The sequence below is a fragment of the Phodopus roborovskii genome, unplaced genomic scaffold (assembly GCF_943737965.1).
Source record: "Phodopus roborovskii unplaced genomic scaffold, PHOROB, whole genome shotgun sequence".
Classification (NCBI taxonomy): domain Eukaryota; kingdom Metazoa; phylum Chordata; class Mammalia; order Rodentia; family Cricetidae; genus Phodopus; species Phodopus roborovskii.
This window is the reverse complement of record NW_026126662.1, coordinates 99,683-112,003: the sequence shown is the minus strand read 5'-3', so window position 1 is coordinate 112,003 and position 12,321 is coordinate 99,683. Positions and strand designations below refer to the sequence as shown.

The following is a 12,321-nucleotide window of genomic DNA, read 5'->3' as shown; positions in this document are numbered from 1 at the left end:
AGGGTTTCTCTCCAGTATGTATTCTATTAGGATATTAGAGAGTACTGGCCTCTAAAAACGCTCTACCATATTGATTACATACATATGGTTTCTCTCCAGTATGTGTTCTTATATGAATTTTAAGCTGATCATTTCTTACAAATGCTTTACCACATTGATTACATTCATAGGGTTTCTCTCCAGTATGTGTTCTTATATGACTTTTAAGATGACCATTCCTTGCAAATGCTTTACCACATTGATTACATTCATAGGGTTTCTCACCAGTATGTGTTCTATGATGACACTGGAGATTACTGACATGAGAAAATGCTCTACCACATTGATTACATACATAGGGTTTCTCTCCAGTATGTGTTCTATCATGATATCGGAGAGTACTGGCATCTGAAAACGCTCTACCACATTGATTACATAAATAGGGTTTCTCTCCAGTATGTGTTCTTATATGACTTTTAAGTTGAGCATTTCTTGTAAATGCTTTATCACACTGATTACATCCATAGGGTTTCTCTCCTGCATGTGTTCTACGATGAGATTGGAGATTACTGACTTGTGAAAATGCTCTACCACATTGATTACATACATAAGGTTTTTCTCCAGTATGTGTTCTTTTATGAATTAAGAGACACCAGTGTTGTGAAAAAGCTTTACCACATTCACGACATTCATAGGGTTTCTCTTCAGTATGAGTTCTTTTATGTTTTTTCAGATGATTGAATAGTGAATAGACTTTACCACATTGATTATATTGATTATAGTCTTGTGATTTCTCTCCAGTATGTGTTCTAATATGTCTTTTAAATACAGTATGTCTTGCAAACATTTTCCCACATTGACTACATTCATAGGTTTTCTCGATCGTGTGTGTTCTTTCATGGAGTTGGCGGAAACTGTGACATGCAAAGACTTCACCGTACTGAAGACTTCCATATGGTTTCTCTCCAGTATGAATTTTTTCAAGCCTTTGAAGATGACTGTAACATACAAATTTTTTCACACATTCATTGTGTATATTCACAGGATGTGCTCCCTTATGGCTTCTTTCATTCCTGCCAAGATAGTTAGCATATGTAAAACTACCACATGCATGATACTAAAGAAATTTAGTACATGTATAATATAAATTTATAATTTGGCCTAATTATAAACAAGAATCAGATCTTGAGTTTTAAATTCATAATGATTCCCTCATGAGGCATTATGTTGTTTCCACTGAAGATACCTGTGATCCAGAGTAAGAGCTTTTATTTCGTGGCCCACATTTACAGCATCTACTTAGATGACTTTTCCCACATAATTGAAAAGAACTGGACCAACTCAGAGACTTGCTATATTTATTGAACTTATCAGTTTTTCATTCATATAAACCATACTACATTGTCCAAATATACCAGTAGAAATATAAGCATTCACACATCCCAATTGTCATAGTGATTTACTGCAGTGTGTTTGTTATCTTTCAGATGATGCTGGAATAATGATAAATTTTAAAGTTTTTTCACACTCAACAAATATCGTCAATGGGGACTACTAAATATATTTCATTTCTTCCCACTATCCTAAGAGAGGTACATTGCCCCTTTCCATTTTCTAATTTCACATGGCTTGTATTTAGATAACATATATTCTTTTTCTTTTTCTATGTTTTCTGATACAAAATAGTTCTGTGTTGATTGTCTAGCCTGGAACTCATTTTGTAGATTGGGCTCATCACAAACTTAAGGATCTACCTTGCTCTTCATCATGAATGCTGGCAATAAAGGCATCAGCAACAACTGCCTGACTCAACATATGATATGCTTAGCATTCACACACTTTGACTTTCTTTTCCTCACAGACATGTGTTATAGGGATTAAAATTTCTCCAGAATAACATTCTTGACACTCATAAACTGACCCTTTCAATATCCATAGCAAAGTCACAGATATATGACTGATGCCTGCTTAACTATAGACTTTTTTCTTAGAAGGTCTTGAAGATATACTTATCACCTATGCAAAATGTATACTGTTTAAAATATCTGAATAGTATGAAACTAAACAGACTGTTATATCTACAGCATAGATCTACAAGTAGTATAATTCAAAGGGTGGTATCACTTAAGGCATTGTATCCTCCCCATTTTACATGAATGCCTTGCAAACACAGAAGAGCTACCTTTCACTGAGGTACATGGTTTTGTGAGAAAATTATACTTTAAGCTGCACTTATTATCACTGTTGCCCTTCTTAACATTTTTAGTTTTTTTAAGTGTCACTCTTCAATAATATTTCCAGGATACATTAAATATTTTCAGAGTCATATATGCATAAATTGCACATGTAAATTTACCTTCTATGTCTTCTAGAAGTTTGACAGTGATCTTCCATATTATGGTCATCCCAAAAGTGGCCTGAAATAATAGAAAATATATGATGTTTTATTTTAAATTATACAAACTTTAAGGTAATAACTTCAATGAACCTTAGAACCATGCTTCATTCATCCAAGTTTCCCTTTTCACAATCAAAATTACAGAATACTATCAATAACCAAGAAACATTTGGTCCTTTAATTGAAACATGAAGGAAAATTCAGTCTTACCTATAGCAGTGAGGTTCCTGTAGGTTTCCAGCATCACATCTGTGTAGAGACATTTCTGAGAAGGATTTAGCAAAGCCCACTCTTCCTGGGTGAAGTGGATGTGCACATCGTCATAGGTCACTGTACCCTACAATAACACATACATGTGTGAAAAAGATGAATAATACATTGTACATATAAACTTCTTTGACAATATAGTCATATAATTCTGGTGATACCCTTGCTTGTTTTATACATGGACATTATAATGTGTTCACTCAGTCACATTTGAAGTTAACTCAATAATAGTTCCACATGCACCACTTCCTGGACTTTTAAGTAGCATATAGCCCTGAGAAAGAAATCCCAATAAACTGACATAAAGGGAGAGGCAAACTACCAGAACAACACTACAGACCACATCAAATATAAATTGTACGATAGGCACAGACTATCAAAGAAATACCCCAGGCCCTGGAACCAACATCTGTCTGTGTTAGATTCTCATTGCTGATAAGAGACACCCTGGACCAGGGAAACACTTTCAAAGAAAACATTTAAGTGAGGTGTCACACTTAAAATTTCAGAGGTTCAGTTAACCATCATTATGTCAGGGGGCATATCAGCATGCTGGCTGTTGTGGTCCTCGTGGTTAGAGTCCTTACAGCATGACTCAGAGGCAACAACGAGATGTCTGACACACTAGGCAAAATTCTGAGAATAAGAAAACTCATGCCTGATACTACAGTGATGTGCTTCCTCTAACAGGTAAAGACCACTCCAACAAAGCCATACCACATCTACTATCATTAGTGGGAACTCACAGACATGGCATCTAACTAGAACCTCTGAGTATGGGTGACGCTTATGTGACTTGATCTGTTAGGAGGCCCCTGGCAGTGAAACCAGGGCCCATCCCAGTTGCTTGGACTGTGGTTTTAGAGCCCACACCCTATACTGGGATACCTTGCTCAGTCTTGATAAACGATAGATTGGCTTGTTCCTTCCTCAGCTTTGTATGCCAGATTTTCATAACTCCTGAAAGAGGGCCTCATCCCCTCTGACTGTTGAAATGGAGATGTTATGGGGGAGAGGTTGGGGGAGAAAATGGGGAGGCAGGGAAACTGGGGTTGGTATGTAAAATGAAAATAAAAATTTTAAAAGAAATTGAAAAAGAAAGTATGTATTTTAGAATCATGGACTCAAAGTGACTGGTTTTGCTATCATTGTTGTTTCAGTAACAAGGATTTTGAAAACAAGGCCATTCCTAATTTGTTGTATATTCAGATTCTGTGTGAGAGTGGTTTCCCTTGTGTTCTTGTGTTATAGCATAGTAGAGAATTTCACATACCCTGTATCTGGAGTGGAGGTTGTTATGAGCATAGAAAGTTGGGTGTTGGGATATGAACTCAGGTCATCCCACAGTAGAATATGTGCTCAAGCACTGGCCAAGACCCATAGTACTTATTAGTCAAAACAGGAAAAGTGCTTCCCAGGTTGAAAACAAGAATAAAAGAGAGTACATGAACAGAAAAATAAACAAATAATCATTGAGAACTTGGTGCATTTGTATGCATATTCTGGATAAGATAAATTTTCAAAAAGCATAGCTTAGAATGCAAAGAAAATTCCCAACCTCTTGTAACAGGATATCTGATTCCAAAGATTTATGCAAATGGGAATCAGTAAGAATCTCAAGAGTATAATGAAATAAATAGAACATATGTTGACACAGCATGACTTCTATCACTAAAATGAACATGCAGTAATTGAGAGGTATTCAATATTTGTGAAGGAACAAAGGGGAAAAAGAGAAAAAGAACAAACAAAGGTAAATATAATCAACTTTTTGTCAAAAGACCAAGGGAAACTCATCCAGATAAACTGAGATCTTGATCAATGTTACTCAGCGTGTCATGATTCCATGTGTTCAGAACTTAAATAAACAGTCTCTAACAAATTTAACTCATAAGGATGCTTAAACTCTTCTGCTTCTGACACTCCAACTACAGATATTTGTACCAGAGACACCCCATAGTTTAGAGGTCTCTATACAAATGGGGTAATCTCCTGCTATGTATCAGAGAATTATATTTAACCTTAATGAACAGTGTTAAAAATTAATGAGTTCTGTTTATTAAATATCTCTGTAAAAATAACTGGTATCCACAAATAAAGTGTTTAAGAAACTTGGTCCAAATAGCCGCAATAAGGTCATACAATCACTTAGTTTAAGAAGGGGTAATCAAGAGGACAAAGGGACATTGCCATGGAAACCAACAGGATGGAATCAAGGCCATCTGTGTCATGATGAGAGAGACTATCCCCATAACCTTTTTCTGAAATGCTGGAATTGCAACTGTTCTAGAATTTGTCTTAATAATGAGAAAATAACTCCACTGATTTAAGAGATAAATAAAGAAAAATCTCTGTAATGATAGATTGTGTTCATTTCCAGCTAATGCTCAAAGAGGAAGGAACCTACAAGAGATTTTTTTGTTATTGTTTTTTGTTAGTTTTTTTTTTTTTTTGAGACAGAGTTTCCCTGTGCAATAGCCCTAGTTGTCCCTGTAATATCTCTGTACATGTTCCTTGAACTCACAGCGATCTGCTTGTATGTGGTCCAGAGTGCTGGGATTAAAGGTTTGTACCACCACCACCACCTGGCTCCTGAAAAATTTTTTGCATTCCACATATGTTGCCATCTTTATGTATTTTTCAGGGTCAGACTACAGTTTATTTTTGAGGAATTTCAATTATGATAAGAAACTGCAACTTAGGTCAGTAAGGCAACATAAGACTTCAACAAAAAAAGATAGTAGCATAATTATTTCATAATACATGAGTAATAAGAAACAGCAGGTCACATTTTACTGACAGGTCCTGAGGCAGATGTGCCTGAAGGTGAGAAAGATAAGTAAAGAACAGATGAAAGCTCAGACAGGGAGATTTTGCTGAAGCTATGTCTTACTCTAAGTAAGCTTCTTATGAGGAATATTGTCTTGTTTATTACTTCCATGGGGAAAAGAAAGAGAGCAGGGACTTCTAGGAAGTCAGCAGCAGTTAACATTCAATGAGAAAAACTCAGAAGAAGGCTATACAAACATTGCAGTACAAGGGGAACACAGGTAATCCAAAGAACATTACTGAGTAAGCCCACTGTGTCCATGGGACCAGTATTCCCAGATCCATGTGGTACAAAGTGTTGGGTTCTCAGGATCTGAAGCAAAACCTCCTCATAGGACCTAGACCCACACAATTGCATTATCTTCAAAGATTCTTCCTTGTTTCAAAGGATGAGGTCTACATTATTCTCAATAGCTCAAAGCTTGATGGAAAACACCTAAGGCTAGACCCCCCAACCCCAGGCTGTTATTTTTTCTACTGAGCACTTTCCATGGTTTCAGAAGGAGCTATGTTATTTCTCCATAAGGGAGGATCTAAAAAAAAAAAAAAAATCTTGCATGCTCAGTCCTGCCCTCAACACATCACTGTTTTCCTTTTCAAACTGTTGTCACCCGGGCTAATCTTGCCCATATGACAGAGCCATGGTTTTCTCTAGAAGAAAACTGGATGTTTATGACACACCAGGACCTTATGTTTATTATGACCTAGTGTTGTACCCTTGAACAGCTTGTAAAATCCCTACTCCATGGTATGGAGATGGGCATTAGGGCTGGTTGTAAATCTGTTGTTAATCCATTGCCATGGTTTGGAGCCAAATGTCTGAACTAACCTGGGAAAAGGGAAACAAATGTATATTTTAGCATACTAATCTCTAACATAACTAGATAGCATACTACTCCTTTTATTTTTTTTGATGTCTTTATGTTTTGTTTTGTTATTTTTTTTGGGGGGGGCAGCACTCAATCAGCTAAATTCTATTTTGAGAATCTTACTATCCACCAAGAATTGGTAAATCTTTATATCAACAATACCATTCTTTCATATAACATCTCTGGTGTAGTGTGGTCCAACAAAAGAATGCCATTCATACATGACTTTCTTGGCACTTGCTTTAACCTAGCACTTAGGAGGCAGAGAAGATATATGTGAGATTGGGGATAGATGGTCATATATATCATATGAATTAAAAAGAGAAGAATGCTATTTAGAACATGCAGAATATTAACTCCAAATATGGATACTCCCTTAGCCTACAGACAAGGGGGAGGGCCTGAGCCAAACTCCAAATGTTGATTATCCCTCCTAAAGACCTCAGCCTCCCAGTGGAATGTATGGGGGATGGGGAGGTTGCTGGGGAAATAGGATGGGAGGGAGAGGGAACTGGGATGGATATGTAAAATAAGATCATTTTATTTTCTATTTTTTTAACAACAGAAAAAAAGGTATTTTGTAAAAAAAAAAAAAAAAAAAAAAAAAAGATAATAAACCCACTTGGATCTGACCCCTAAACCTCTGGAAGGCACTGGACTAACTGAACCTCTCCTTTGGTAAATACCCATCCCAGTGCACCAAAACCATAATGGAGCTGACTACAAAGAAATTCATTCACAATGCTACCTGATTGAAATCCTTTCCTCTGAAGTAGCCCACATGGTGAAGTAAAAATAAGCCACACCCTGCATGTGGCAGCACATTCCAGCCCAGCCTCCTCCTGCAGTGCCTGCCAAACAGACTTTCATTCCCATCCCACCCTCCTCACCCCCTTGCTTACCATGCTGCTTACCATGCTACATGATCCCCTCACAACTACCCACAGCAAAACTCAAAGAGCAGCAATCAATGCTCTGCTGCCTGTTCTGATATAAAGCCATGCCTGCTGCATGGCTCCTGGAAGTCTCATTCCTGACTTGAGACAGGAGGGTTGGCTCAATGCCCCTGATTGGCTAGTGAGGTTTGCATGACAAAGAGTGCTTCCTCAAGGGTTAGAGTGGGTTTAAAGGCACAGCAAGCCCCACACTTCCTTTGGCCCTGGATTCTACTCCAGATCTAGACATTTCAGAGAAAGGTCTGCACAAACAGTAACCTATTTGTGTTTTTTTTGGGTCTTTTTGAGAAAGAGTTTCCCTTTGTGTTTCCTGCTGTCTTGGAACTTTTTAGTAAACTACGCTGGTCAATTCCTTCCTAAATATTAGTATTAATCTTGTTGATGTTTTCTCATAGATTTTTCTCATTCATTCTTTAATATTTATTTATTCATATATTTATTTATTTTGGTGTTTGAGACAGAGTTTCCCTCTGTGGTCCTGCTGTCCTGGAACTTACTCTGTAGACCAGGCTGTCCTCAAACTCAGAGATCCACTTGCCTCTAATTCCTGAGTGCTGGACTCAAAGGCGAGAGCTAGCACTGCATAGTTAGACACAAATTTTATTGTAGCTTAACCGTGTCACCAATAGATGACACAGGTTTTTTCCTACAGTGTAAAGGTTCCATCTCTCTTTCTTCCTCCAAACAATGTGCAGAGCTTACACAGACCATTACACAATGCACCCTGAAATGATTCTTTTCTTCCACAGATTGAAGGCTTTCTAGAATATTAAATATCAAGAGAAACTTTTTAGGTCACAAAAGATGATGGTTATACTGTGTCATCCTGCTGAGGTCAAGATAGAAGATGTTGCTTTTTACCTGGAAGTCACAGGGCCCTAAGACAACCATGATAGAAATGCAGGCGCCATCTCGCAAACAAGATGATACATCTTTCTCCTAAGAGATGTCTGAGTGATAGGACCATTGTATTGTTTTATTCCTGAAATTCTTGTCAAATTCTTGAGATATGAATAATAATAAAATGTGTCACCTCCATGGTAAGGTGAATACTCAGAGAGAGTGGGGCTGGGAAGAACACCTCTAACTATGAGCATTATGGTGAACCATCACAGGATTCTCAGTACAAAGATGAGTAAACAGCTGCATTATTAAATGTTCATTTTCAAGCTGGATTAGTATAACATATCTCTCTGTGTCTGTAGAAAATGGATTTATTAGAATGTCTCACAGGCTCTTGGCCAGCTAATACAACAATGGTGCCGATCAATTGAAATTTGAAGGACTCGGTATTTGTTTGGTTTCTAGGTGTGGATGTCTCAGCTGGTTTTCAGTATTCACAAGTATTTCAAAGAACTAGTCTTTAAAGCTGTAAAGGGATAGACTAAGGAAGATCCACATAGCATTTAATTTGTGGGGAATATAAAGGTGTTCTCCAAGTGTTGCTGTATTTTGTTTTTGCTTTAGCAACAGAAGCCTGTCAGGTGTTAGTAGCACATGCCTTTAATTCCAGCACTTGAGAGGTAGAGGCTGATGAATCTCTGTGTCTTTGATTGAGTTGCAATTGTACACAGAAAAATGCTGTCTCAAAATAACAAGCAAACAAACAATAAACAATTCTAAACAAACAAAAATCTTGCCTTAAGATAAGAGTATGGAGCTAGGCAGTAGTTAGCCATAGAGGACAGGCCATGGTGGAGCACACCTTTAATCCCAGCACTTGGGAGACATAATCAGGTGGATCTCTGTAATTTCATGGCTGCTTCAGGCTATACCAGATTGATGCAGTCTAAAACAGGAACTGAGACAAGTAGTGGCTCATTCATTTATCCCTGTACTTGGGAGGTAGAGACATGGAGATATGGCTGGGAAGAGAGACAAATATAAGGGCGACTGAGACAGAAGTTCTTTGTGTTCTGACTGAAGACTCCTAGGATTGGCATCTCCTGCCGATTTGGTCTGAGGATTCATTAGAGGTACTAACTAGGGGCTGGCTATTCTGCATCTCTGATCTTTCACCATTAACACTTTATCTGAATCCAGGTTTTATTATTAAGACCAACTAGAATTAACTCTACAATCTCCAGTGTAGAATAGTGTGTCATAGCTAATCTGTGGTGTAGAAGACTAGAATTGATGGTAATGAAATTTATGGTATAAACCTTTACCAATTTATTAAGTTTATTGGTATATTTTCCATGTTTGTGCATAAGAGAGAATGTTTTGTATGTGTATACAGGTTATAGGATGTAGATAATTATGTGATGCTTGAGGATCAGCATCAGAACTCTGGTCTTCCCCAAAACAATGGTGTGCTGAGTCCTCTGCCAAGAATTACAGCAAGATTTATCTGATGAGACAAATCTCTTCCACAGGTTAAAAACAAAACCGAAATAAAGAAAGAAGAAAACAATGGTCCTTGGGAACATGAAGCATCAGAATTAAGATGTTGTACATGGTAAGTTTGCAACATAAAATGAATACAATCCAATGACAGTGAAGAAAATTTATAAGAAAATGATGATTACAAAGGCACATTAACATTTTATGGGGGGAGGGAAATACTCAGAATTCTCAATGGAATTAGGAAAACACAGTACACACATTGACATAATATGAATTTTATACTTACCACAAAGGTACAACAATCAAAATATGTACAATATTTGTAAAAGAACAAAAAAGATAGAATAACCCACGGACAAAGGCCAGAAAATATCATCAACTATTAATCTGAAACACAAAAGAGACTTAGCCAGGAAATGTATGATCTTGACCAATGTTATACAAATACCTATGAATCCATGTGTACAAATATTAAATAAACACAGACTCAAAACCCCAAATAAATCAATGTAGAGTGACCCTTCAACTCTTTTGACCCCCCCCCCATGCATATCTATTCCAAAGACAGGAATCCGCTGCTCTAGAGCTCTCTATGCAAAAGGAGCTAATCTTCTGCTATGGGTCTACAGCCCTGTATGCCCCTTTATGGATTCAGGTAAACTGAGCCTCATGGATGTCCACTCTCAAAATAACATGGAAGATTAATTTAAAATCTTCCTGCCACATGGATTATGACCCAAGATGAAGACCCTGACCTAACTCTCTATCCATACACACCTGAATAATCTTTGTAAAACAGAAACTCGTTTTGTCCCCTGAAATTAAACTTCACTTAACACAGTATTGTAACTTGTGGTAGCAGAGAATTTAAAACATTATAATCTTGTATTGATTAGAGACATGCACATCACCATTTTTCTACTACTTTCTAAAATATTTATAAGAAAACTTGAAAGTGGAATGAAATAGTCAGAACTTCAAGAAATCAGAGCTTCAGTTTCCCAATCTCCGTGGCCACTGCACACTGTGTGTGCACACTTCACAGTGATGTAACAAGCATCACATCCTCCCATGGCAAGGTTGCAGTCTCCCCCTTTCCAAGAAATAGATATACAGTGAGGCTCAGACAACAAGCATAACTGCCTAGATCAACAACACATGGACCAAGAGAACCATAGTCTGTCTCATTGGCCATACAAATCCACAAAGAAATGGCAGATCAGCAGACCTGCTTTGAACACCCTACATTCACCATGACATAGCCTGTGCTTTTCCTTACAACTCACTAGAGCAGAAGGAGAAGAGTATCCTGGAAAGAAGCCTTCCCTTAGTCCTTCATTGGCAGGGACCACACAGCTGATCTTGTAATATTACAAGACTTCCTGTCAGGTGATCAAAGGTCAGTGACTCAGATAGCATAGTCCTTGCAGCTCTGCACTACCAGCCCAGAAGAGAGGGGCCTAGACAAGAAAGTTTGTGTTTTAGTATACATTATTCTACTGTCCTGGAACACAACCTGCTCATAATGCAAATAACTGTCCTTTGTGTGCACATCCCATTACAAACTTATTGTTCATGGCCGGTAACCCTTGACCTCATAGCTAGGAAATACTTCAGCCAAATGTATGTCACCTTCAAAAGTTCACTGTCTTTAGTGTGTAACTCCTGTTTTGCAAAAGCAGGATGTGAATTAGAAACCAATGAAGAATCATGATTGGGCTTGGGATCAGAAAAGTGTATGTGGATATGATGTAGTTATGATCTAAAAAAAAAAATATTTTAGAAGAACTTCATGGCCATGTGCTCCAGATTCTAACGATTTCTATTAGAGCACACCAAGGATTTCTCAAATGTTTTCTCTCAGACTGAACATCCAAAACTACAAAAAAATAACATTCCTCTTTCGTAATCCACAACAGTTTACCCAGACCTGTTTTGGCTGAATACTGTAACTATAGCAATTTGTATTCATGATGAGGTCTCTCCTCTACTCTCCTCTATCCAGATTCTTTATAGCCCCCATCTGCGGATTCCTAGAAACTGCCCATCTGGACAATTATGGGTTATCTAGGAATGATTACCTAATTCCACATTGCTCACCTCAACTCTTGTTGAAGGAGGAAATCTCAGCCTCCATCCTACCTCTTGCTTTCTGTACTGTGACTCTACCAGTATCATAGTGGGTCATGAACTCAGTCCTTAAACAGGTCCCTCTTCATATATCAGTCCTCACAATAATCAGAGACCTTAGATTTCACTCATTACCTGGTCTATTTTCCTTCTCACAGACCACTCAAGGGCCAGACTGAAAGGAGGTGCAAGATTTTCTTCCCAGCACTGGGCAGGAGAAGCAGGATAAGGAAATCAAAGCAATTCTCAGTAACACAGCATATGGGAAGCCAAAGTTAAAAGAGACTTTGCTCTATTCAGAAATGAATAATCAGTGTCACTTGAGAGAAAAGCAATGAAATGAGTAAAATCCTAGAAATATAGTAGAGCAGAAAAATAGAGATAAAAGCAGTAATACATTTAAAGAAAACATTTAAAAAAAATAACCATAGCTGGTCGAGGGGGGGCAGCACATAACTTTAATGCCAGCACTCAGGAGGCAGAGGCAAGACTATCCCTCTGAATTAAAGACCTGCCTTTTCTATAAGATCTAGTTCTGGGACAGGCT

At 37.8% G+C, this 12,321-nt stretch overlaps 1 protein-coding gene across 1 annotated transcript; it reads right to left on the bottom strand.

The window, feature by feature from the left end:
- Nucleotides 1–444: 444 nt before the first annotated feature.
- LOC127214110 (zinc finger protein 120) lies at nucleotides 445–2,714 on the bottom strand (the record flags this gene model as incomplete). Its single annotated transcript, XM_051174440.1, has 4 exons — nucleotides 445–527; nucleotides 841–1,052; nucleotides 2,336–2,396; nucleotides 2,588–2,714. Coding segments are annotated over 4 exons (483 nt in total), but the record flags the coding sequence as incomplete, so codon positions are not given.
- Nucleotides 2,715–12,321: the final 9,607 nt, after the last annotated feature.